This window comes from Urtica dioica, chromosome 1 (assembly GCF_054948205.1).
Source record: "Urtica dioica subsp. dioica isolate 48M chromosome 1, U.dioica_male_clone48M_v1_H2, whole genome shotgun sequence".
Taxonomy (NCBI): Eukaryota; Viridiplantae; Streptophyta; class Magnoliopsida; order Rosales; family Urticaceae; genus Urtica; species Urtica dioica.
In genome coordinates, this window is record NC_142756.1 from 1754066 (window position 1) to 1780604 (window position 26539).

The 26539-nt window shown below is 34.7% G+C and overlaps 3 protein-coding genes across 4 annotated transcripts; 2 read left to right on the forward strand and 1 right to left on the reverse strand.

Moving 5' to 3' along the window:
• The first annotated feature begins 6245 nt into the window (after positions 1 to 6245).
• MKK3 (mitogen-activated protein kinase kinase 3) lies at positions 6246 to 9533 on the forward strand. 2 transcript variants are annotated; one of them, XM_089619055.1, is made up of 9 exons: positions 6246 to 6584; positions 6745 to 7017; positions 7094 to 7312; positions 7430 to 7567; positions 7715 to 7882; positions 8035 to 8148; positions 8234 to 8341; positions 8458 to 8549; positions 8974 to 9533. In XM_089619055.1, the coding sequence occupies exons 1-9, from the start codon at positions 6483 to 6485 to the stop codon at positions 9380 to 9382; spliced, it is 1623 nt and encodes a 540-aa protein (XP_089475181.1). In that variant the 5' UTR covers positions 6246 to 6482; the 3' UTR covers positions 9383 to 9533. The 2 variants fall into 2 exon arrangements, with proteins under 2 accessions (XP_089475181.1, XP_089475246.1); XM_089619120.1 differs by having other exon boundaries at positions 9022 to 9533.
• A 514-nt stretch (positions 9534 to 10047) lies between these two features.
• On the reverse strand, positions 10048 to 13493 carry LOC149406178 (Transducin/WD40 repeat-like superfamily protein). Its single transcript, XM_089619235.1, has 17 exons — positions 13363 to 13493; positions 13131 to 13243; positions 12935 to 13043; positions 12759 to 12823; positions 12572 to 12610; positions 12367 to 12463; positions 12155 to 12251; positions 11984 to 12047; positions 11826 to 11902; positions 11623 to 11701; positions 11442 to 11521; positions 11256 to 11340; positions 11107 to 11175; positions 10941 to 11008; positions 10806 to 10854; positions 10242 to 10712; positions 10048 to 10162 (listed from the first exon to the last, which is right to left on the reverse strand). Exons 1-16 carry the CDS (start codon positions 13424 to 13426, stop codon positions 10356 to 10358), a joined length of 1512 nt encoding a protein of 503 aa, XP_089475361.1. The 5' UTR covers positions 13427 to 13493; the 3' UTR covers positions 10048 to 10162; positions 10242 to 10355.
• Positions 13494 to 23861: 10368 nt separating this feature from the next.
• Positions 23862 to 24541, forward strand: LOC149406179 (GDSL esterase/lipase At5g14450-like). The gene is made up of 2 exons (XM_089629065.1): positions 23862 to 24208; positions 24303 to 24541. Exons 1-2 carry the CDS (start codon positions 23908 to 23910, stop codon positions 24512 to 24514), a joined length of 513 nt encoding a protein of 170 aa, XP_089485191.1. The 5' UTR covers positions 23862 to 23907; the 3' UTR covers positions 24515 to 24541.
• Positions 24542 to 26539: the final 1998 nt, after the last annotated feature.

Consider the following 26539-nt stretch of genomic DNA (forward strand, 5'->3'; position numbering starts at 1 on the left):
TTAAATAATAACCAGATCCCCTAAAAATAGACACGCGGGGAATTTGTATGTTCGTATATATAATTGTATACTAAAGCATATATTATATATTCATATTGGCCCGTAATTGATGGCTTTTAAGAAAAAAGAAAAGAAAAAATAAGTGCATTTTTTTTTTCATTAACCGAAAAAAGAGCAATTTAGTGCTTTGATGAAGGAAAGTTATATGCATATCGTAAGTATATATGTGTTTGTTGTAGCTAAATCTTTTTTTTTTCCCTTCCTCTTTGTCTGTTTGTTCATCGTAAGTCTCGGTAGATTTATTGTTCAAAGATTTTATGTATATATAATACTCATGGCTATATTTTATGTTTTATGTGTTTACCATATATAGAAAAGTCATACCTTTAGCTTTATGCCTTATTCTACATTTCCCTTCCCATCTATTATTATGCTTTTGTTTCACATAATATTCTAAGCAAAATAAAGTGTTACAAACAACGATATAGGTATATGTATTTATATATATATATATATATATATATATATATATGTATGTATTTATATATATAGCTTTTTAGATTCTACATATTTGTATTGTACCTGATAAAGTGTATATACACGAATTGCAACAATTATTCCTAAAAGTATGGCAACAAAAAGAAGCCTCTACTCTGATTTTATAGACTAATTAACCTACTCATAGAGAGGAATATATTTGGTCCCTAATTACATTAAGTCGGTATTTTTGGTGAATTGAACCACAAAATCAAATTAATAGTGTGAAGCTAGAAGATAAGTTGATGTGAAAAATCTTTCGGCGGCCTTGATATTATATTACCAAATCTCCCGGACACAAACAAACTTCTCTAAACTTTCGGTTTATAGTTGTTTTTAGTTGAAATTTAGTCAATCTTGCAACAACGACAAAAAAGGAATATATTATGCCATGGATCTTTAATAACATGGTCAATACAAAAAGGGAACCATGTCTTAGCGTTGGTTCTTCGCCACTTTGTTTTTCCTTCTACACACGATCGAGCAAGCGGATTTATAGATCCCCTCGGCATCGGTGATATGGTGAGGAAAATAAATTATATCATCGAAGCGTAAGAATGCTTTAGTTGAAAGTAGAGCACCTAATTCACAAGAATTTGGCGGGGAAGATGATCACGTCCAGAGTTATAGAGAGAGAGAGAGAGATCTCATCAGTAACGTTGTTTGTTATATATGGAAATTCATCGACGATTTTAGACTCAAGTCTTGATAAATAAAAAATAAAAATAAAAACAAATCGCTCTTCCATTTTGAATTTATTGGACAAGGACAAGGACAAGGGACGGGTCCAAAAATGTAATTAGGGAGGCTAATATGCAAAAAAAAAAAAAAAAAAAAAAACAAATAATTGGCTGCGTAGCCATCTTAAACACTAGCAATTTTTTTTTAGCCAATCTTTCGTTAATATACTGTAAATAGCCATATTGCTTACGTGACAGCTTATTAATTAAATTAGGTTTACACTTTTGCCCTTATTTAATTCACAGAAACCGAATAGGTAAGTTTTCAAATTTGAAATTTCCTGCAGATTTTGAAAATTAATAGCCAATTTATTGTTATGTTTTTGTAAGTTTTTAGCGTTGACTTTAGGTAATTAGTATCTATTTTCGTGGCAATTTATTTGGATAAACTCTGTAAATATATTCTTCATTTATTTATATTATTTTGTCTTCCATATATTCATAATTTTCGTGCTCAAAATATTTCCAGAATTTTTTTCAGTTTATTTACTCGAATATACTTTATATATGCTTTGTATTTACAGGGAATATACTGTAAATATGCTTTGTATTTACAATGAATATGCTGTAAATATGCTTTGTATTTACACGAATATACTATAAATATGTTTTCTATTTACACGAACATACTGTTAATGTTAGCAACAATAATAAAAAAATAAAAATAAAACTGTTCTTCGCGGTGTCCATGATTCCGATCGGGACTTTGGACGCAGATCCCGGAGAGGAGGACGAAGTGACACTTGACGGCGGTGGTGATCGTGATTAGAAGTGGTGGCGGCGGCCCGGAAGACATCTATAAATCATCAAACGATTCTCATAATCCAAAAAGCCCCAATTTCAAATACATAAACCCCAATTCTCATTTTCCGGTCAAAATCAAATCATAACCACCAAATCCAGCAATTCACAAACCAAATATAATCTCTATTTGAAGATTTACGCTCGGAATAAGAAAAAACTCAATCTTGAACCCTAATTTTAAAACCCATTTTGGAGAAGAAGATTTCTCACCTTGATGGCTGTGAAATCAACTCTCCGGTGCTCTCTGCGTCGTTTCCCGGTGTCTCCTCTCGGTCCGGCATCCTCGACGGCTCGTGGCTGTCCTCGTCTTCTCGGCTGGAACACGCGCGGGTGGTGCTCGGTCTCGGCCATTGATGGCGCGCAAGGAATGAAAAAGAAGATATGAGAAGGAGATTAATAACATTAATGACCAAATATTGAGCTGATTATATTAATAACGTTGATAATGACATTAATGACCAAATATTGAGCTGATTATATTAATAACGCCGATACAAAATGGGCGGGAATAACAAAGGGCAGTCCCGTCCTATTCTGGCTGTAAATAAACCCACATGGCTATTTACCATTAATTAACAAAATGTTGGCTAAAAATAAATTGCTTATTTTCATGAGGCTATTTAGCTTAATTACCAAAAAAAAAAAAGGTTCAAATAAGGCTAATTTGTAAAATTTAAGGTACATTCCGATAGACCGAACTATGGGACTATAGCAAATTGAATTTTTGACATAATGAATTTCGGGGATCGACTATATTTTATCCCCATCTCATGTATGTCTGAGACGATGGGCGGGAAAAATGGAAAGTTAACGTTAGTGCATTCGGAAATCAGAACCAACGTAACCATAGCTCACCCAAAAGTGGTAAAAATTGGTCTGATTGAAGGTTCGGACAAATATTGATCACACTCAAACATTAAATATTACAAGACATTTGTTATAGTTGTGGGATTGCAATTTTCTCCATCCCAATATAGAGAAAATCACAAATAGAAGTACAAAGAGATAATCAGCGCTCAAGTCGTTCCTAACACCATGGTCTTTTGATTTGCGTCTTTGCGCGAGTCAATCTTTTCATGGTCACTCTCCGACCACGGAAAAGGCAAAAGCCCAGCCCCGTAGCGAACCATGGATCATGGTGTCTCATTAGGTCATGAAAAATCCAGGGTGTGCAATACGTACCAAGATTAAAAAAAATCCAGATTCTTTATTGAAAAATGAAGGTCTCCTCGTAATGGCTTTCAATCACCTGAGATTGTTGCGACGTCTATGACTCGAAAGACATTCAATAAAAAAAAATTGACAAATTTTGAAGTTTTCAAGAAATACCTATTAAACATATATACATAATTATACTTATATGACGCCTTGTTTTATTTCAAACTAGTTAAAACTTTATATATATATATATATATATATATATATAACTATATATATATATGTATATGTGTGTGTGTAGTTCGTGTGATGAAAATAGTTTCAAAAAAATCTCCCGTAGGTTAGAGAAATCATCATTTCTCCCAACAATTCGTTGGATGCTTATCTCTATAATATAATTTAACTTGTGAACCAGGGCTCGGTAAGTAAATAAGCCAACTAGGCTGCAATGCAATGCATGTAGAAAGTAACATCAATCAATAAACACTTTCTCAAATTAATAGGTTCTCACAGCCTAACTCACAATAAAATCAGCATAACACTTATCGCGATTTCAAAATTGCGTTCTTTTGGCTAAAACTAACTTTCTAAGTAATGGTATCTATTACTAAGAAATAAATTGTTAGCAATAAATCAACCATTATAATGGTATTAAATACCAAGTCTTCCAACATAAACAGCTATTGAATCTTAAAGATATATTGAAGTCTTGCATAACTCAATCAAGAGTAGGCATAGAAGTTAGGACTTAGGACCAACAACCAAGTAATAAATGTTTATTTCATATGTGATTTCCATAGTAAATCTCGTCTATGGAGAAATTTTTTTTTATTATATTACGTTGCTTAATATCTTTTCATTCAATGGAGGGTAAAATCATAAAGCAGTTTAAGGTCAATTTCAAAGGATTTAGTTAATGAAGTTGAATTCTCTGCTCCGTTTTGTGCCTCCTAACATTTTTCTCCAATTCATATTATGACGTGTTAAACTTATGTGGATGAGATAAAAAAAATATATATATGGTAACACTGTGTTACCATATATATTTTTTTAAAGTTTAATCTCATCCACATAAGTTTAACATGTTAAAATTTAATTGGAGAAACACACTATAGGACAAGAACAAAAATTCACGACGACTTTTATAATTAGATTATAAATCGGCAAACCTTCCTCAATACCAAGTTTCGCATAATCAATCATTACTATAATTGATGGTCAACTTTTTTTTCCTTATATATAAGCTAATAACATCCACAACCCTTCTTCTTTTTCTATATTAGAATCTAATTAATCATATGCTCTATGACACCATTGATTATAATTGGTCCATAGCTTTGTAAAAGAGGTGAAGATAGTTTATTTAGAACCCCATAAAAAGTCGGCGTCTATATGATTACTTTAAAGTAGTGATGATATACAGTTTGATTAATAAAATAGATAATGATTAGCTCTATTTCTTTAATAATAAGAGATCTATCTCATCGTTCAAATGCATGAACTTTGCATACTTCAAGATCAAGTTCACGCCGACAAAGCCTCCAAAACACCTATGTCCGTATATATGAAGCTACTCAATTTTGCTTTATTTTCATAGAAAAATCTGCTAATGATTGAAATTATTGAAATTAAATTGTGACCACCACGACAGGTGTGTATTAAAAAATAAAAGAAGTGCGGATATATTCTTTTATGCCCCATATACAAGGTATGGAAGTCGATCATAGGAAGAAAAAATAAAGCATATGCTATAAGGAAGAAAAAAAATAAAGTTATCCAATATGGGCAGTCTAAAAAAATAATATATATATATATATATATTATATATATATATATATATATATATATATATATATATATATATATATAGTGTAACGAATACTACGTAGTAGGACTAGTATTGATTCCACCAATGGAGATTTTGGCATGCATTAGAGGATTCTTAGTTAGGGCTTGCAATTTAGGTCGTTGATGAAAAGTTTCAAAAGATGGAATAATATAAAGAAGAACACTTTATCCACTTATAAAAATGTTTCGAGCTAGTTTAATAATGATCAACATATAAGCGTGACTAATGATTAGAGTGATAATTATATTGGAAATCCAACGAAGTATCAATCATGGATAAGAATATATCTCCAAATGCATATTATATGTTAAGCACCTAAAAAATAGCATATTATATGCTATCATTATTGCATTACTCAATATTCGCCCAAATTAAAAGAAAATCACGTGTCTCTTTTATAGACATGGAAAAATGAGAGACGAGAAAATCATGTGTCCCTCATAAAATCAATCCTTGCATTTTATGGCTTCTGTATGGTTCAGACTTCAGAGTATAATAAAAAACTTCTAACAACCTATTGCCCACTAATTCTTTTTAAGGAAAAACAAACTAATGTTATATACGGTTTAAAAGTAACAAAGAGGTAATTTTTGTTCATAAAATGGCATTATTGCTTTTTTATTGTGTTGTACTTATTTTTCTATTTTAAATTTAATTTCTTTAAAGTCATGCCCCAAATTTTTATCGAATTATCATTTTACAGTCATTGAACTTTAGTTTAACGTGAGATATATTAAATAGTTGGAGGAAGGAAGTCATTAACGAGAGAGATATTATATAAGTATCGTTTTAAATTTAATAACAAACCTGAATTGTGGCATAAAAAATGGACCACTCTAGAGGAATATGGTATTTCTGTCCAAACCTCCTTTCAATTTAAGATGTTTTGTAAACGACATGTCGGATTACTCTAAATGTTGATTTTGTTGTCGTTTTCATGTGACACGATTCCTTGTCGTCGTATACACAAAACGTCGGAATGTCGTATTCGTTTTAAGATGTTTTGTAAACGACATGTCGTATCCGTTTGAATGTTGATTTTGTTGTCGTTTTCATGCGAGACGATTTTTTTTTTTTTATCAGGAATGTGAGACAATTTCTTGTCGTCGTATACACTAAAAGTATTGATAACGTATTACGTGGCAACACCTGATGGGTATCAGATCTACCGCGGAGAAAAGTTACAGAGAAAGTCAAACTTCTCGGTTGACTTGGAGTTGAAGTTTGAACTTTGAAGACGAAAAGGAACAAGAAAAATAGACGGAACATAGAAGAAGAGAGAGCCAAATTTCCAGAACCCACGCAATAGTTAACGTGCATTCAAATCGAACTCAAATATTGTGATTTTAGCAACCAAAAAAAAAAAAAAAAAAGCTCGGTCGAGATCGCCAAAAATGGCAGGTTTAGAGGAGCTGAGAAAAAAGCTCACGCCATTGTTTGACGCCGATAAGGGACTCCCAACCACCTCGACCTCAGACCCCTGCGATTCGTACACGGTAAGACCTCTTTACTCCGAGAGAATTGGTGTAAATTTTTTTTTTTCATCTTCATTCAATTGTGAAATTTAGGGTTTGTTACTCAAATTCGCCGTAGTGTAAGGCTAAGCTTCGTAGTATCAATTCAAACGCTTTGCTTGTTGTTGTTCTTTCGGAGAAGTTATCGGACGGTGGAACAGTGAACTTGCTGAGCCGATCGTACGGCGTGTATAACATCAACGAGCTCGGGCTCCAGAAATGCGCGCCTTCTTCGTCATCGTCGTCCTCGGATTCGTCGCCATTTGACGAGAGCGAGAAGACCTATCGCTGTGCTTCGCGAGAGATGAGGATTTTCGGAGCCATCGGTAGCGGAGCGAGCAGTGTGGTTCAGAGAGCGATACACGTCCCGACTCATCGGATTTTAGCCCTCAAGAAAATCAATATATTTGAAAAGGTTTTTTTTCTTTTCCTTAAGAAGCTTACATTGTGTGTCTGTTTGGTTCTTGTTGTAACTGTTGTGATTCGAATAGGAGAAAAGGCAACAGCTTTTGACAGAAATAAGGACTCTTTGCGAAGCGCCTTGTTACGAAGGCCTGGTTGAATTCCATGGTGCTTTTTACACCCCGGACTCGGGCCAAATCAGCATAGCTTTGGAGTACATGGACGGCGGTTCTTTGGCTGATATATTGATGCGGAGGAAAAGACTTCCCGAGCCTGTTCTTTCGTCTATGTTTCAGAAGCTTCTCCGTGTATGTAACACCGTGAACCTCGCAGAGTAGTTTGTTTGTTTTTTAAATTTAATTTATGGAATTTCGGCGGGTTTGGTTTTGACTGACGCGATGTGTGGGTTTCGTTTGGTTTGTCAGGGATTGAGTTACTTGCATGGAGTTAGGTATTTGGTTCATAGAGATATAAAGCCCGCAAATTTGCTTGTGAACCTCAAGGGAGAGCCAAAAATAACAGATTTCGGAATAAGCGCTGGCCTAGAAAACTCCATGGCCATGGTTAGTGACTGTTAAAACAATCTTCTGAAAATCTTCTTTCAGCTCGATTTGCCCGGCTTGAAATATTTTGCTTTGCCCCTATATTTACACCACTAATATGACCAACCACCGGATTTTTTTTTTTTTTTTTTTTTTTGCATTTTCCAGTGTGCAACGTTTGTTGGAACCGTTACTTACATGTCGCCCGAGCGGATAAGAAACGATAATTATTCATATCCAGCTGATATTTGGAGCCTTGGACTAGCTCTCTTTGAATGTGGTACTGGAGAATTCCCCTATACAGCTACACAAGGACCTGTTAATCTTATGTTGCAGGTGATATATGACTCTCTCTCTTTTGATTATTTATTCGTATATAAGCCTGTATTTTTTCTATAATTAATTGTGAAAATAAGATGATCTAATTTGGGTTTGAACTGTAATGGTTGGTATATTTGCTTATATTCTTGCTGGGTTTTATGGCAAAGATACTCGATGATCCATCACCATCACCTTCTACGCACAATTTTTCTCCGGAGTTTTGTTCATTCATTGAAGCTTGTTTACAGAAGGATCCAGAGGCCAGGCCTACAGCAGAGCAGGTGAGTAATAGCACATTCAGAGAATGCATGAATGTTTGACTTCTACTTCGTTTATAAGCCGTGTTTTTTTTCCTTTTAATTTCAGCTACTCGTACATCCGTTCATTAAGAAGTATGAAGATGCTCAAGTAGACTTGGCAGAGTTCGTTCGAAGTGTGTTTGATCCAACGCAAAGGATGAAGGACTTGGCTGAGGTAAGTACAAGTGATTAAAATATATATATATATATATATATATATATATATATATATGTACATATATATATGCTTTTTAGAGGGTAAGGGCTGGAATTGTTCTTTATTTTGAGCAGATGCTTGCAATACACTATTACCTGCTATTTGATGGAAATGATGAGTTCTGGCAACACACCCAGAACTTGTACAATGAAGATTCAGTTTTCAGGTAGTGGTCGGGAAACTAATCATTGCTAATTATTTGAAGGAAAAATAGCAATATCCCATGTGTTTAGTCAAAATATATGACCTTGAGTTTTATCCAATCGTTACAAACAAATCATTCGAACCTAGTTTTTCAAACTTGTACCGCTAAAAACTTCTGATCTAAACCATGACATTCTGCGATCTCATCTTTCCATGGATAAACTGCCATGAAACTATATTATTTTCACCAAACTTGTTATGTTATAATTTAAGTTTTTATTTTTTCATTTTCTTGCATGCTAAACGATAAATTAAAGTAAATATATATGTAGTGCAGGGAATTATATTTTAATCAATCTGATAAAACATGAGGCTATAACAGCTCTGACCAGGAGATATATAATTTGTCATTTCATTTGAATTGAGAATCATATCCCCTTTTTCAGGTATTTCTTCCAAGTTTGCGGTCTAATATGTGTTTTGATTCTCCGTAGTTTCTCTGGAAAGCAATCGGTCGGTGGAAATGACATATTTGCATCCCTGTCAAGCATAAGAAGCACATTGGCCGGCGATTGGCCTCCCGAGAGGCTCGTCCACGTTGTGGAGAAACTGCAATGCCGTTCCAACGGTCCCGATGGAGTGGCAATTAGGGTTTCGGGCTCGTTTATCGTCGGAAATCAGTTCCTTATATGCGGGGACGGTATTCAACCGGAAGGCGTGCCGAGTTTCAAAGAGCTCTCGATCGATCTCTCTAGCAAGAGAATGGGCACTTTCCGTGAGCAGTTCATCGTGGAGCCCGGGAGTGTCATCGGCCGATATTTCATATCAAAACAAGAACTTTATATCATGCAATGAATGAAAAACCAACCTCATTCAATGGGAGATTTCACAAATAAAGTATATAGCAACAGTTACCTCCAACTTTTTTATGGGGTAAACTGCAAAATAATACCCCCCATCTGTAAAATAACACTAACTTAGTTAAATATTATCCTAGCTTTTTTAATATCTGCAAAATATTAGCCTCACTTTGTAATTGTGCAAACAAATTCCTTAAAATGTCAAAAATATGCAAATTTAAACCATGTTTTGGACATTTTACTGCAAGAAACATAATAGCATTTGAGAGAAATTAAGGAAAGTCGAGAAGTTAAGAAATTACAAGACAGGGTCAAATATCGTCTCTGCTGAAGAATCCTAGTATGAAACTGCAGGTATTTAGTCCTCTTATCATTTTCTTGATTTTTTTTTATATTCACAGGTTTTGTCCGTAAATTTATTTCTCTTATCTTCGTTTCATTATGCCGTATTAACTAAAAATCATGCGTTAATCAAAAGCCTTAGTAGCTACACCCAGTGCAAGCTGTGCACGTACAGTAAACATTACAACCATGCCATTTTTTAAGCGAATGGTGATTTTTTTTCCCTTTATTTATTAAATAAGAATATTTCCATGCTTTAAGTTTCTCATCTTACAGTTTCAGGATGAGAAAACTATATAAAGGAAAGCTTAGCAGAGCGATAAAATAAAATATTACTATAAGGTCTGTAGTCTGTACAACAAAATTTATATAGAAGATAACAATTTACACCAAGAAAATCATCCACAAGGTAAATACATTGAGGTTTATAATCCTGCAAAAGTTAGAAAGGGATGGTCAGTCTAAATCCAAACCGAGCAGAGTAAAATCAAGGTGAGAGAACAATAACTCACTCTAGTCTGGTTCTGAAGCAAAAGCAATGCAGATTAGAGCCTACGCCAAATCTGCAGTAGCACTTTTCTGATAGTTAAAGGAAACCAAAAGAATGAGGATTTTTTTTTTTTTGTTTACACAGAAGATAGAAAGTAATCACGAATCGTTTTCCTTTTCAGAGAGGACGGAGGGTTCAAAACGGAAGACGGGCTTTTCACGGTAGTTTCGGGGGTCTTTTCGTAGATATCATCTATGCCAGAATCAATAAAAGAGAACCTTTTCTCTTGTGCTTCAGGGGTACTGAGTTTAGGCATTGTGATCCGAGCGGTTGAGTTTGCTTTTTCTTCTTCTTCTTCTGTGGCAATGTGTGAGGTTTCATTTCTTATAAGATTTATGTATTCCGTCCCTTGTGTTGCCATTACTCTTCTTCGGACCGCCGATGGTGATTTATTGCTCGAGCAATAACTAGTTTGCGAATTCCAGACTCGAGCCTGTTGCAACAAGTTAGAAATGGATGAGCCGGGGAAAAAGCTGAAAGCAAATGTATGTTGATTTAACATGGACGTGTGAATGAGTTTGGTTACCGAAAAATCATCGGAACAAGTTGCGAATTTTCCATCCTCGCTATAGCACCTGAATAGTAAGGTCATTTGTCAGAGAACATAGGGCTTAGTAGCGTTGGTTTCAACTGGAAAAAAAAATGAATAATAAAAGTTTACCAATCAACTGCTGTAACTTCACCATCATGGTTGGTCAATTCAATAGGATCTTCTTGAGGCTTGCCCACCTGATTAGACATACCAGTATATTTAAAACTCCATATTTGACCCCAATTTTTTATATACTCGGGAAAAGAATGAAGAAAAAAAAGTTCAGTTCATTAACCTTCCAAATGTAGGCTTGGCCATTGCTGGAGCCACTGAGAATTTGAGATGCATCGGGGCTGATCGATGACTGCAATATTACGATTGATTATAATTTTATAGAATATATTTGCATTAACAAGCTGGGTTACATAATTCAACAACACTCACCTTGACAAAAAATGTTCCAATTTCGCAACCAGAAAAAGATTTTATAGGACCCTTTTCAAGCTGAAGTAGATTGTACAGATATATTCTGCAATTCACACAAAATAAAATAAAATAAAAAAATCACTCATCTGAATAAGGTTACATAATTGTTCAGAATATGGTACCAAGATTAGAGCAGCAATTAACCTGTTGTTCATGCATGAGGCAGATATAAAAACCCCGTTTGAATCTTGGGACAAGCTTGATATTCCATGTAATCTTCGATCCTGAAACAAAGAGGGTCATTGTCATCAAACACATATGTCAAGCGACTTTACTACCTAAAAGGTAGGACCAATAAATAAAGTTTTGAAGAGTTTGGACGAACCTTATTATCTATGTTGGGGTGAGGACTTGTCTTTGTGACTGCACTTTTCATGTTTCTCGTGTCCCAGAACTTGACAATGCTGAAATAAGTGAGGACGTGTGAGAAAAACTAAAACAATAATCCTAGCCAGCAACATTATATGACCTTTCAAACTGGAAATGTGACATCAGATTTAAGCATAAATCATCGTCAATTTCGTATACCTGTCTACGGCTCCGGCGGTGGCAATAGAAAGTCCATCCTTGAGATAAAGGACCGATGTGATGCTCATGGAGGCAGTCTGAAAAGGGATCGGAATTTCAGGGAGAGCGCCAAAAAATCAATAGCCAAATAATATGTGTTTATTTTTCAAGAAACTAACCTTGCGACGCCTCACACGCTTTGAGTGAGGGGAAATATGTGCTCCTTTTACCAAAGCAGTTGGGCTGAATTCAATTGATAACAAAATTTCCTTTAGTAAACTTTGGACACTACCCAAACAGAGACATCAATTTATTTCATCAGTAACTTTGTGATAATATGAATAAATTACCTCACATGCAGTTCTTCACACCTACTTATCGAGCTCGTGTTGCATCTCATATCCCAAAGAGCAAAAGAGCCGTCTCTTGAACCAGATACGATAATATCTGTCAAATAACAAGAACATGATTTCATGTTTAGTATTTCCAGCCCGTGAGATTAGAAATATGCACAAAATAATTACAGAAGTGAAAATCCACATAGCAAAAATTTAAAATTCACCTGGATTAGTTGGGTGTAAAGACATTGATTTCACACTTCCAGAGTGCCCCATCAGTACAGCAATACATTTTTGTTCTTGGACATCCCACACTTTCATCTATACAAATAAAAAATTGCATATACTATCAGCTGAGACTGTGAATAAAAAAAAACAACCGACTAAACCTGAGGTCAGACAGGTAATAAGCGTAGAGAAATCACTCACTGTTTGATCGCCTGAAGCAGTCAAAATCTGGGAGTCTTCCTGCAATGGTGTTTATTATTAATAGAAGTACATTAACTTAAACATCTTCATAAAAAAAAAGACTTTTTTTTCCTTTTAAGTCTGGGTACAAAGTTACTCACATAAACATTATAAAGAAATTATGAAGCATAATCAATTATTTTATTACCTTAACCCAACACAGATCAAACACGGCGTTATGGTGTGCGGTCCATTCACAAACTCTAGCTTTTTCTGTAATTCAACCGAAGAATATCAACAAACAAACATTGAATATGAATCACTGAACTTCAATTGCAATGGAAGAAAAACAACACTTATAACTAAAAATAACTCATATTCAACCTGTATATTCCTGGCGAGACAACGAAGATGAGAATTTCCGACGAGTGTCGAACAGGCTCACATAACCAGCTTCATCAGACACCGCGAGAATGTGAGAGTTTTTGTTACTCTGAAAAAAATAGACAAAAATAAAATTCACACACACGATTTTTTTTAACCAAAAAAAGTAATAGCAATAATGGCGAAATATACAGACCTTTCCGAACGAAATCGCCAGAGGCGGAGTCACATCGCCGTCGTGTTCCATAGAAACCACGCCGACTTCACGAAAATCAGGCTCAGCGTCGCATAAAAACGGTCGCTTTCGAACTAAAATTAAGATTATTACAGCCATTAACGCGAGTATCTAAAAATACGATATATGCTGAAACGATTGTACTGTACACGAGAAGAAAAAATATAAAAATAATAATGAGAAGAAGAACTACCTCTGAATCCATTGAGCTCTCGAGCTCTGAGATCTTGGAAAAATGTAGGGTTTGAGGTTACCATGGAGAGGATTGGGGAATAAAAGAGAGTGAATCTAAAGGTGAACGAAATGAAGAAGAAGAGATGTTTATGGGTTTCTGGAGATTTATTTTTATTTTATTGCTTGTTTTGGCGCGATGGATTTGGTTTCGCTGGGCGGCCGTGTCTATGGCGGGAGTTAAATTTTGAAAATCGTCGCTTTGGTGTTTCTTGTCTTTTTTCATTATTTTTTAGGTACAAAATCTCAAATTAAATGTGACCCCGAGAAGTGAATATGTGGATTTACTTCTTTTTTTAAATTTTGGTACTTTTTTAAGAAAAAATTTATTTTAATTGGAGTGAGATCAAACATTTTACATGTTTTTTAGTTCTTTAAATTTAAAATACTAAATGATTATCTTCAATTATGCATATGGTCTTAATGTTAGCTATTTTCTTGATTATACATATATAATTAAGTTACAATTTTTACGTAAATTATTTAAATGAGTCAAATGTATGATCTTCATTTTTTTAGAAGTGACATTATCGATCGAAGTTACATGACATATATTCGTAGTGTAAGAGCATGAGATATCGGTCGAGCTTACATGATAATACATGGTCATTAAATTGAAATAAGATAAATCTTCACTTGTATAACAGGGGTATGTATTTCTACATCTCATGTGAATCGAATTCATGACATCGCGATGGAAGTAAGTGTGATATTACCATTAGACCAATCTAAGAACCACATCGCTCTACATTTTTTTATGTTAGCGTAATATACGATTATTTCTCATGGTTACTCGATGATAAAGGTCCATTTGAAGATTCTTATATACAAAATTATATAAATTTTAAAATAAATAAAGTCTAATTTTTTTATCGTTATTATTATTAACAATGGTATATTTATTATTAAGGGTATCAAGCATATTAACTATTAAACACAGTGATATAGAAATCATGGATTATGCATTTATCTATATTTATTAAAGAGATGATTAATTATTTCACCTATAAATATTGATGACAGTAAGTAGATATTGATCATATTGTCCTTCTATCTAAAATTATTCGTATTTATTTTAATAGAATAAAAAAAAATCACGAATTATTAATTTAGACAAACGAAAAAAACAGGTTTACCCAATTTAATAGACAATCGCCAATCAACACATGATTCAGCATTTTTGTTTTAAATATTGTTTACAATATCAAACTAATATTATTTATAAATGTTGTCGTATGAATTTTAACAAAAAAAATCGCTATAGTGTAGTGTTGTTGGAACACAGCTGACGACGGCAAACAAAATGCAAAACATAACAGGTAAGGTGCTTTGCATATGGCAAATCACATGTTTGAAACAAAAAATCTAAATAATCAGATTTTGGGGTTTGAGATATATTTAATTTTAGAAGGCAAAACTTGATATTAAAATACCTTAATCGAGCATTATATAACGTCGGACGAAGAGTGTCGCAAGTATCTAAACGGATTTGACAACTATCATATTTAAGAATGTTGTTCTATCATATTTAAGAATGTTGTTACACGATCTAAGCAAACATTGTTTTTTTCAAAGTGACGCTGTCGATTAAAGTTACATGAAATATCAGCATTACAAACGCAAGTTACATAATTGAGCAAAATTATATGATTTAGAATCAATTATAAAAAAGACATGTATTTAAGTCTATGGAATTTGAACTCAAAGCATCTCAACTAAAATATGTACGAGATTAACACTAGATTTCTCATACCAATGCTTCTAACGTATTACTTAACTTCCTAGTTGTTCTTACTCGATATTCACACGATAATTTTTTACAAGCTCGTATAGATTTGGAAACAAACTTTAATTATCAACTTCATTAATTACATTTATTAAATTCAATAAAGTGATAATAATGTTAGAAACAATATTTTTCGTTTTTTTTTTTTAATAAAAGGAGTGATACTTCTCATTAAACAGTTGGGGCTAAATCAGCCACAACTAAACCATAGATACAAGAAGGACACTCATTCGTCCATTCAACATTGGACTGAAAAAGAAAAGACTTGGCAGCCAGAGCATGAGCTACTCCATTCCCCTCGCGAGGTGTAAAGTAGCAAGCCGTAACTCCGACATTGGTGAAAAGGCCCTTGATCTCCGCAACTAGAGATTCAGCAACGGCAAGGCAATGGCTCTCTTTGTCGATGACCGAAATAGCTGGGAGGCAGTCGCTCTCCACCGAAACAATGCGCAGCCCCTGCCGTTGAGCGAAAATCATACCTTCCCTAATGGCCATCAGTTCCGCGATGAGGGGCTCATAGACGTTGGAAACCCTTTTGCAGAACGCTCCCACCACGTTCCCATCACAGTTCCGAACCACGCCACTGTATCCCGTCCCGTCTCCCAATCGAGGGATTGAGGTGTCTGTATTAAGCTTTAGCTCCCCTGGCTTCGGAGGGTGCCATTTCACCACGCTCTTGTGCTGTTTCTCGCCCTTCTGACCGCTGCGCCTCTGCGCACCATTAAAAGCAGCAAGCCACGCACTCGCCGCAACCAAGAAGTTGACCGGTGGGGGGTTCCTGGACCCGTGGACCAGCCTGTTACGGACTCCCCACATAAGGAAGCAGGTGGTGCTAAAAACTTCGCGCTCTTCTCCGAAGAGATCCTGCCAGAACTGCTCCACCCTGTCGCAGAAACCGGATCCTTCACGAGTCCCAAGGCGATCTCCAAAGACCGAGGATCGCCACATCTTTCGCGTCTTCCAGCAATCCAAAAGAACATGCGCAATTGTTTCCGTTTTTCCACAAGAAAAGCAACAAGTAGAGCAATCGATACCACGTCGAGACAGGGCCTCGAACGTGGGTAAGCAGTTGTTTAGCGCTCTCCACATGAAGACTTTCACCTTTGGAGGGGCTCTCATTTTCCACACCCTATCCCACAACCGCAAGGTGGGGGAGGAAGGAGCCGTTGCACAGACTTTCCTCGTAGCCAAACGGTACCCAGACCTTACCGAGTACTCCCCCGTTTTTTCATAGTGCCATATGACCCGGTCTGGAAAGGAAACGTGACTAAGGGGGATACTTTTAATAGCCGCATGGTCTACCGGCCAACACACTTCCCCTAGCGCCGTCTCATCCCAAACACCGCCCCTTTACAGTTATCATTACGTTCACAGATTTATATTAATTTTCTTTGACTTCTGAATTTAATTTTATTAAAATTCAACGATGGTGGGATTTTCAACAACATGAAATATTGAGCATAAACGTAAAGTGCTTAGAGAAAAGTAATAATGACATGTCAAAAGATGAGGAAATAGCGGCAAAAAGACTCAATGTTTACGGGTTTTAACACTTAAATACTTATTTTATAAAAGTTGCAGGAAAAATACCTAAGGTCAATAATTTGTTCTTCCGTTAGTACCGAGCCGCTCAATTGGATGAAATGACATGTGTCACCATCTCAAATTCTTTTTAAAAAAAAGTAATTTCAATTATGTTTAAATAAATAAATAAATTGTTCTCCCTTTATTTATGGTGGTACTTTATCATACATATTAAAATAAAACTGCAACAATAACTATTAACGTCTAATATATATATATATAAATTTAACACGTCTAATATAATAAACATTTAAGGCTTTGAAGAATTAATTACAGTGAAACGGAAATAATAACAAAATAAGATTTTATTTTTTTTTGTTTTTTTTACATAATGTGCACTTAAATATACAACCCGTAAATATATCATTACAACCTCATGTAAAAAAACAAAAACAAAAACAAAAAATCTTATTTTGTCATTACTTGCGTTTCACAGTCATTATTTCTTCAAAGTCTTAAATGTTGACTATATTAGAAGTGTTAAGTTTATATTTATATATATATATATATATATATATATATATATATCAGACGTTAATAGTTGTTGCTGCATCTTTATTCTAATATGTGTGATAAAGTCCCACCATAAATAAAGAGAGAGAGCAATTTTTTTAATTTAAAAATAATTAAAATTACTTTTTTATTTTTTTTTAATTTTGAGATGGTGACACGTGTCATTTCATCCAATTTAACGGCTCGGGTATTAACGGATGAACAAATTCTTGACCTTGGGTATTTTTCCCGTAACTTTTAAAAAATTGGTACTTAAGTGTTAAAATTCGTAAACATTGGGTCTTTTTGCCGTCATTTCCTCTCAAAACATTGACAAATTACATATATAAAACTAGGGTTCAAAGTTATCTTAGAAATATAGAAATACTTTTTTTAGATGGTTCAACATTTAGTTTCGAAATAGTTTGACTAATATTTTAATGTATGTGACTTCTTATGACTAATTGTCTAGCTTCCCAAAATAATATTGATAAAAATTAAATATGTTATTGAACTTTAACATATGAAACTTAAAAGTATTACAAGAAATGAGAGAAAAATATGAAAATATATTCATGTTAAATGAAAGATTGTTTAGTATTGGATAGGAGATAAAATTGGTACATACCCAATTGTAATTTTCTTGTAGTAAATACATCACACGTCTCAGTTAAGAGTATTTTATCCAATCGTGACTCGAATCTATAGTTTTGAGTGGGAGTGAATGTGGGCATTTTAACGGCCTAAAATCAATCGGTCGATTAATTTATATTTGAACCATTTATTTTCATGGTTAAGTGTGGTTAACCAACCATTAGAAGAACAAATATTGAACCTAAAGATTAATTAGTTAATCATTCTACAAAAACCACAACCAACCGATTAAATCTTTAATTGTTTTGAATGATTAACGATTAACTAGTTAATTGTCTAAAATAATTAAAGGTTTATATGATTAATGATTTTGTCCTCCTTTAGGTGCGAGTGATAGTAGTATCTATCCTATTATTATTAGTTTAGTATTAATATATGCAAATACTCAATTAATGAAGAAGGAAACAACGGTCAAAGATGATGACCATAGCGACACTGATGAAGATATGACAAAGCCTGTATAGAATAAAATGTGATCCAACGAGTTGTATATATAGTAGAAGACGATTATTTTGCGTCCAACCCAATCCAAAACAAAGCGACAAAACGCTAACAAACACAACAACAAAAAAACACACAAAAACAACAACCAAGTGACATATTTTATACAAATATTGGGAAAATAGGAAAAAAAAAATCATAAAGAGGCGAGGATTTTGCGACCATGGGATACTTGCTTGATCCACCACCCTATGGTGGTTAGAGGTCACTCCCTAGGCTGCACCATCAGCGCTAGGACCCCAGCCACCGAACACATCCTACGACCACTTCATTGAGCAATGTCACCTCAACCACAACCCTATACCGACTCCGTCGATTTGACATCATCTTTTGACCTCTCTTATATCTCTCATGAACAAAATTATGACGCAATCATATTTTTCCTCTCCCCGATATGAAAAGCACCCTGGTAAGTAGAGTGGTGCAGTCACACCGATGGAGGATTAAAAAAAAATGACGACTAATTTATGAAAAGAGTGAAAAATTAGGATTTTTTTTTTTGTTTTGAAAGAAGACTCTCTCAAGATTATGTGTTGGAGCATTGCAAATTGATCGGTGATGTCGTTTTTTATTGTGATAAAATTAGATAGAGAGTTCGAAGACATATATTTCGACTTAAATTAGTTTTATGGCAGAATTGCATTGAATATAAAATAAGGTATTTTTTTTGTCATTTTATTTTGGGAGAATTAGCCTACTAGCCCAATCAACCCATATTTGTTAAGGGAATAGCCAAAGTTTGAATTAATTAAGAGAATAACCCAAGTGATATTTCAGTTCCAAAATTACCCTCATATTTAAAGACCCAAAACACTCAAATCTGCCTCAAATGAAAATCCACCAAACCCTAGTGCCTCTATCGCTCTCTCCGCCGAAGTTCTCTTCTCCGGCGTTGACTCCGCCGTGGTGTTCGTTGTCGCCGACACCACGAGCTCGTCACTCTTCGCCTCCGAATTCAGAGACCGACGAGCTCGGAGACGGTGTCGCATAGCTTCTTGGAGATGAATTTGGAGTCTTCGCGGTGGATGCAGGCGAGGACGACGAACTTGAGGGAGGCTTGAGTGGCGGGGCTGAGTCGCGGCCAGAGGTACGTGTCGTCGCGAGTGAGCTACTTGCAGAGGAGGATGGTGGACATGGCACGCGCCTCCGGTGCGACGAGGATTGCAGCAGCTGAGCTAGCTTCGGCGACAGCGAGTCGAGATCAACTGCTTGCACATATTGAACACCGACTCCGCCTCCGACCTCTGCTCGTTCGAGTTTTTGATTCGTTCATGTTTTTTATTCGTTCTACGATTTCTTCTCGTTTGATTCGGTGCTAATTCGTCTGATTTTTCCTTTGTTTGTTGATTCAATGCTAATTCGCGAATCAGTTAATTAATTAACTGATTAAATTCTATTAGGTTAATTAATTGACTGACTTGTTGAATTAAGAATTAGCTTAGGTTCTGATTTTTTTTTTGTGAGTAAAGTTAATTTACTAACTGACTGAATTAGGAATTAGGTTAATTAATTGAATGTTTTGAATAGGAATTGACTTAAGTTCTGATTTTTGTGAATTTTTTGTGAATTTCGAATCCAAACATTAAGCTAATTAATTAACCTAACTCAATTCAGTCTGTTAATTAATTAACTGATTCGCGAAGCGTATAATTGTCTGCTAAGAAAAAATGGGCTATTTCATTAATTAAATGAAATTTGGGCTATTTCTCTAATAAAAAGTGTAAGATGGGTTAATTACAACAAATTTCACTTAAAATAATTAATATACAATGTTTTTTAAATTAGAAAATATTATATACGAGTATACTGTTTTCCAGCTAAACAGATCGTTATGACCTCAATACCTGAATTAAATCTTCGGAAGATAGGGTATGCAATCAAAACAATTATTTACAATCCTCATATCCGAATTTTTTTATTTTTTTTTTTCTCATTTAATACAGAATTTCAATTGACCAAGTGACCACACAGAACAATATGTGTGCACTTTATTGTCCCAACACCTTCAAATCCTATTAAAATGTTACTTTATTTATAAATATAAGTGCCCTATTACTTTAATATATATTAAAAGGCCTAATATAAAGAGCACATGATCTTTAAGGACTTTTTTTAATATTGATTTTTAAGGACTAAACCCTAATTTTACGAGCATGATGTATCATTATTATCACCAATATTATACGAGATAAGCCACTTCAAACGTGGTAATTGCAATCTAGCCGACGTTTATATAAACTTTCAAATATAGCCGATGACGTGGCCTATATTAATCATGATGAAAATTACATCTTTGTCCATTTTAGAAAAATCGGCTAAAAAAAAGTTGCAGCCCACGTTTGGAATCATTTTTTACAGCCAACGTCTATTATTTTTTAGACTTTAATACACGTCTCTACTATTTGAATTTCTTTCCTTTTTTATAGTACAATCGGTTTATATTTAAATCTATTTAAAATTAAAATTCTTTCAAATGATATCTAGCCAATTTGATTTGGTAGTTATCACACAACGTTTTTTAACAACAAATTCTACCATTAAAGGACTAGATATGATTCTCTCTCTCTCTCTCTCTCTCTCTTGAAAACAATGCGGCAATTCCAGAAGATTACGAAGCCCATGCTCGCCGCCGTCGAACAAGATTTTAGTAGAATTTTCCGCTCTCAGCAAGTCCGATTCAGCCTCTGAATGAAGGTATTCGGACCCACCACGATCTTTGACCACTCGCGGATCTTTGCAGCGCCGTCACTCTGCGGGACCACCACATGATCATAATTACGCTACCATGCTGATCCGACGGCCATGGACGGCGGTCTCCATTCGCAGAAGCACGGGAAGCCAAAGGATCCTTGGCGGCCGCTGTCGCTCCCACTGGCTCCATTGTCCACGTGGATTGTCCTATCTAGGTATTTAACAGTCATGGAGTCAACGCCCAAATTTTAAACCCTACGACAGTTAGTTGATTTTGGATGAATATCAATTATGTTGAATATTTCTGTTTATTTTTGTAAATTTTTGTATATTTCTGTTTATTTTTGTAAATTTTTGTGTATATTCCTCCTCGTCGTTTGAGGCTCAAACCCACCAAACTCAATCTCTCTCTACAACTTCCCCATATTCAAGTTTATGTGTAAATTTTATGTTTATTTTGGTTTAATTTATGTTTATTTATGTTAATTTTAGTAAATTTTTTAAATAGAAACGGAGCTGAATTGATCACAAGTTGAGCAACAAAAATGTCAAAGGTTGAGAGATTGATAATGGTGAAGCTTTCATGGCCGAATGCAGTGATTTTGGAGATGTCGGTGTTTTTGGTGGGTCTCTTTGAAAGTGAAATGAAAAGTATGGAGAGAGAAAGATCTTTGAATATTAAATGATATCCTTTTTTAGATGGTTGTGAGAGTGTACCCGATTGTGTAATCAAATGACAGGATTCAAAAATTCCCTTATAAAACTATTGCCTTTTAAACATATCTTTTGAATTTGGTCATCTACAAACGTTGGCTACTAGTTTTAAAAAGAAAGCATTATAATTACTTAGGGGTATTTCAGTTATTTTGTACCCGTAAATTTAAAAAATTGGCTAGATTAAAAAATTAACTAAACGTTGGCTAGATCTCAAAAACCACGTTTCAATTTGGCTACGTTGCTAGTTTGCCCTTATAAAAAAGGTCTTCTATTCATGGAGTGAAATAAGGAAGTTAAATCAAAAGGCTGTCTTGATGTTCTAATTTGGTTTGGTTGACCCAACTTTAATATTTTGCATTGCGAGATTTTTAATAATATTGAAGTTAAAATTAATTGTTTATGATTTGTGCTAAAATATATATTTGTAATGTAAGAAATAAAAATAGTAAAATATTAATTAAAGGCTATAAAGGAGAGGATATATAATATATATATATATATATATATGTGTGTGTGTGTGTGTGTTTGTAAAATAAATAATATACTTAATTAATCATATTTTTTATGTGACCAGAACACTCTTGGTCGTCTCATGATAATTAAGGATGTCGAGAGATTGATATTTTTGTGGGGTTAACTAATTATGGCAATCCATTACCATCACGTTGGGATTCAATCTCCAAAATGGGCTTAATTTAAAAGAGAGAAGAGTAAAAATATTCGAAAGTAGACAGCTAAGGTCACAACGATCTTAAGGGAGACATGTTTCTGGTTGCTATTAATAATAGATGATATGTAAATTTTAACTACAAATATTGAGATGGTTTATCTCCAACCATATGTAGCTTTTTATTGCCTTACATACGAGAGATTGCTCATTGTTTTCATAAACACTACTGAATGAATAGTTATCAATGAGAAATTTCATAAAATAATTTCTAAATGTGCTTAAATCATGAATAAGCCAACTAATTAACTTTAGGGCGCTCTAGTTTACTAGCCTTTTTTAAAACTTAGAATTGTAAAATAACCAACGTTTTAACAATATTTTGTAATTAGCCAATATTTGATGCAATAAAACAAAATTACCCTTATTTTTTCTTCATTCTTTGCCAAAAATAAATTAAATGAAAATAATTTATCTCTCTCTCTCTCTCTCTCTCTCTCTCTCTCTCTCTCTCTCTCTTCGTTACATTTTTACCCATGAGTGATGAATGTAAAAACAATAACAGCATCGCAGTTAATAGTCGATAATAACTGTTTTAATAGGTTTCTGGTAGAAACCTATCAACAATTATTATCGACTATTAGTTAAAGCAAAAACCTATTAACAATTATTAACGACTATTAATTGCGCTTTTAATGTTTTTTATATTTGTCCATGGCTAAAAAATGTGAGGAAAAATGGAAGGGGGGGAGAGAGAGAGAGAGTAAAAGTGAAATATTAGAGATTTTGAATAATAAATTAGATTTTATTAATTTCCAAAATAAATTATATTAACTAATTAATAATGGTAAAAATAATATAAATATTGTGCCACATAAGTAGAATGGTTAGAAATTAAAAAAAAATCTGAAACGTATGACAAAATAAAATTTTTAAGTCAATTACAAATTTCTTTAACTTTATCGAATCTAGATTTTTTGGACCATACTTACATAATTTTTATATAGAAAATCTGGACCATATTTTCTTTTTATTAAGACGCTTACGTGTCTCAATATGCCCTAATCCGTTTTATGACTTTCTTATGTTTTTTTTTTCGCCGTTTGTGTAATTCAGATAAACTTCAACTACTAATAAGGTTTATTAATGAATTAAGACCGGAAAACAAATCTGTTTTATGTAATCAGAAACTCCTAGTAAAAAATAAAAAAGCAAGTTTCAGATGTCACCGCAAAAATAAGGCTTTTTATCTATTTATTAACTCTAATTATTAGAACGCCATTGTATAGTTCCAAATTCCAATTAAGTCAAACATCTCATTTTTTTGTCCCCATAAATACTGGCTTTTCTTGCCTTTTTAGTCGCTATAAAACAAGAGGCACTCTCCAACAACAAATAGTGAAGAAAAAAAAGCTATGAAGAAGAAGATCAACACAAGACTCTTCGTAGCTTCTTTAGCAATCCTCACATGGGTATTCATATTATTACCTCTCGTCCAAGCCAAACAAGAAGAAGCATTAATCGCTAATAATAATAATAATAATAATAACAAGGCGCCGTGTCAATTTCCGGCGATCTACAGCTTCGGCGACTCGAACTCCGATACCGGAGCTCCGTCGGCGGCGTTTTGGACGGCGAAATTGCCGGCGGGCGAAACGTTCTTCCACAGAGGCGTCGGAAGAGGAAGTGACGGCCGTCTAATCATCGACTTCATCGGTACTACTACTATTCTTATATAATATATATACGTTACAATTACGTACAAATGTAATATTATTATATTATTATTGTTTTGTGTTTTGTTCTGTAGCGGAACATGTTGGATTGTCGTATCTGAGTGCGTACTTGGATTCGGTGGGGACGAGTTTCAGGAACGGAGCGAATTTCGCGATGGGAGGGACGACCATTCGAAGCCTAAACGAGTCAATGTCGGTCAACGGCGTGCCTCCATTTTCACTCGACGTTCAAGTTGAGCAGTTTGTTAACTTCAAGACAAGGGCTCAATGGTTCTACAAACAATAAAACAATATTTTTAACCAATAAATAATTTAGGCAAGTTATAAACATTTCCAATTTTATATGTTATCAATTTTTATAATCCTGGCTTCACATAGGCCCAACAGAAGAAGGAAAAAAAGACACATACGTACATACAAAGATAACTATCCTTTTGTTGGGATGCAAACCAAAGTCCCACATCGGAAATCGGAAGTGAATGCAAAGAATGCATTGGATATAAGAGACCCACCTAACTACACTAGTATGAGGCCTTTTGGGAAGGAAACCCAAAAACAAATCCGTGCAACTGAATGAGCATTCAAATCTACAAATACTATTGTCAAAACTTTTTACATTCAGTTGAGCTGAAAAGTCCACTCAGCCCCATGAAAGAAACCATATCAGGACTGCATTACGCCATATCAATCAGGTCTAGATCAATCAATACGTCAACAAGCATCAAACGAACAAAAATGTTTCAAAATTTATGGATAAGAAAATTCACATGGTTCAGAGAGACGGTTCAACGCACAGTGAAGACTATGAGCTTCATAGGTCCTCAATGCACGGTCGCTCCCAGCGGCAGATTCTGGTTTCAAAGAGGAGACGAGGTTCTGAACGGCCCAAGATGATCCCGAGAAGTGTGTGGCACGTGGGGCAGGAAAGCGACAGATAGTGGTCTTGATGAGGAATAAGGTCCTCGCGGCACGCAGTCAGGTTGAAGACTTGCACGAAGGAACTCACTAGAATTCCGTCGAACATGATCGTGAAGATCTTGGTATCGGCCACGGTGTCTCGGGGCAGAAAGAACATGCATATAGATCTCCGCTGCAGAATATAAAAATTATAGATCTGTGTGGAGCATAACTTATTGATTGTTATTAGCCATTTTATGGCAGTCTGGATCACATAACATATATAACCTAGAACTATAAATGTAGGAAACGAGTATTAAACTACTATTTGACCTATTTTCTTTGAATTAGGTTTCGTTACAGTTAATTTCTAATCATGTAGATCAAATTCACATTAGAGACAACTATTGAATCTGAGAGCTGAAACGACTCTACCGGAATCAAGATTCTCAAAAAACAACCATTATAATATATACAAACCTGTTCTGTTTCTTTAGGTAAAACTCAGGGCCAGTTGTGCCTGTTAGTGGTGGAGCCTAATGTGAGGAATTGGAAAAAGTCCCACATCGTTTAGGGAGAGTAACTTTGTATAATTCCTTAGTATATATAAAGGATGCTATGTGTTGTATTCATTTGTATCCAAAACAAGAAACACTTGTACTTGTAAACTTTCCCAATTGGGTTTATAGTTTTTGCAGCGGCAAAGTGGATGTAGCTTTCTCTTTGAAAGTGAACCACTATAAATCTTTGTGTCATTTCTTTGCTATTTTAATTTTGTTTTCTGGAGAGAAAGGGTTTGACGAAGTAAACCCAAAACAGTTTGGGCGAACTGATGAACTGAGCCCATCAAGTCGGTTTGGGCGAAGTGACGAAGTAAATCCTAACAGTGCCGTCCTTCGCAACAGCCAGCACGGACACCTTGAATGCATCGCTAAGAGCAACGCTGAGAGAGAGAGATGAGAAGGAAGTTAATCGAAAACTAAAATATCATGCGATTGATTTTCGCTTACCTGTCGCTCTTGCTCTCGCTCTTCTTCACCATCGTCGCGCTCTTCCCATCGCCGGACGGAGAGTGAATCGAAGCCATCAAACGGAGAAAGCAATGAAAAAAATGGCTCTATGAATAAATGAAAAAGGGGTTTTGCATTCTGCGTGAGAGAATGACTTTGTTTGAATTATGAGTTGTGTAAATGTGCGTCGGGCTTATTCCCGCGCTGGCTGTTGGATGGGCCTGTGGGCCCCAATTCCTAGGGAGGATTAGGGAAATGGTATAGTAAGTTTAATACTAAAATATGTCAAAACATAGTTTTGGACATTTCTAATAATAAGCCTAATGTGCAATATCAATTTTACCTTAATTTTTATTTTTTTTTTACATTTTTTTTTCTTTTTTTCCTCAATTTTTTTTTCTTTT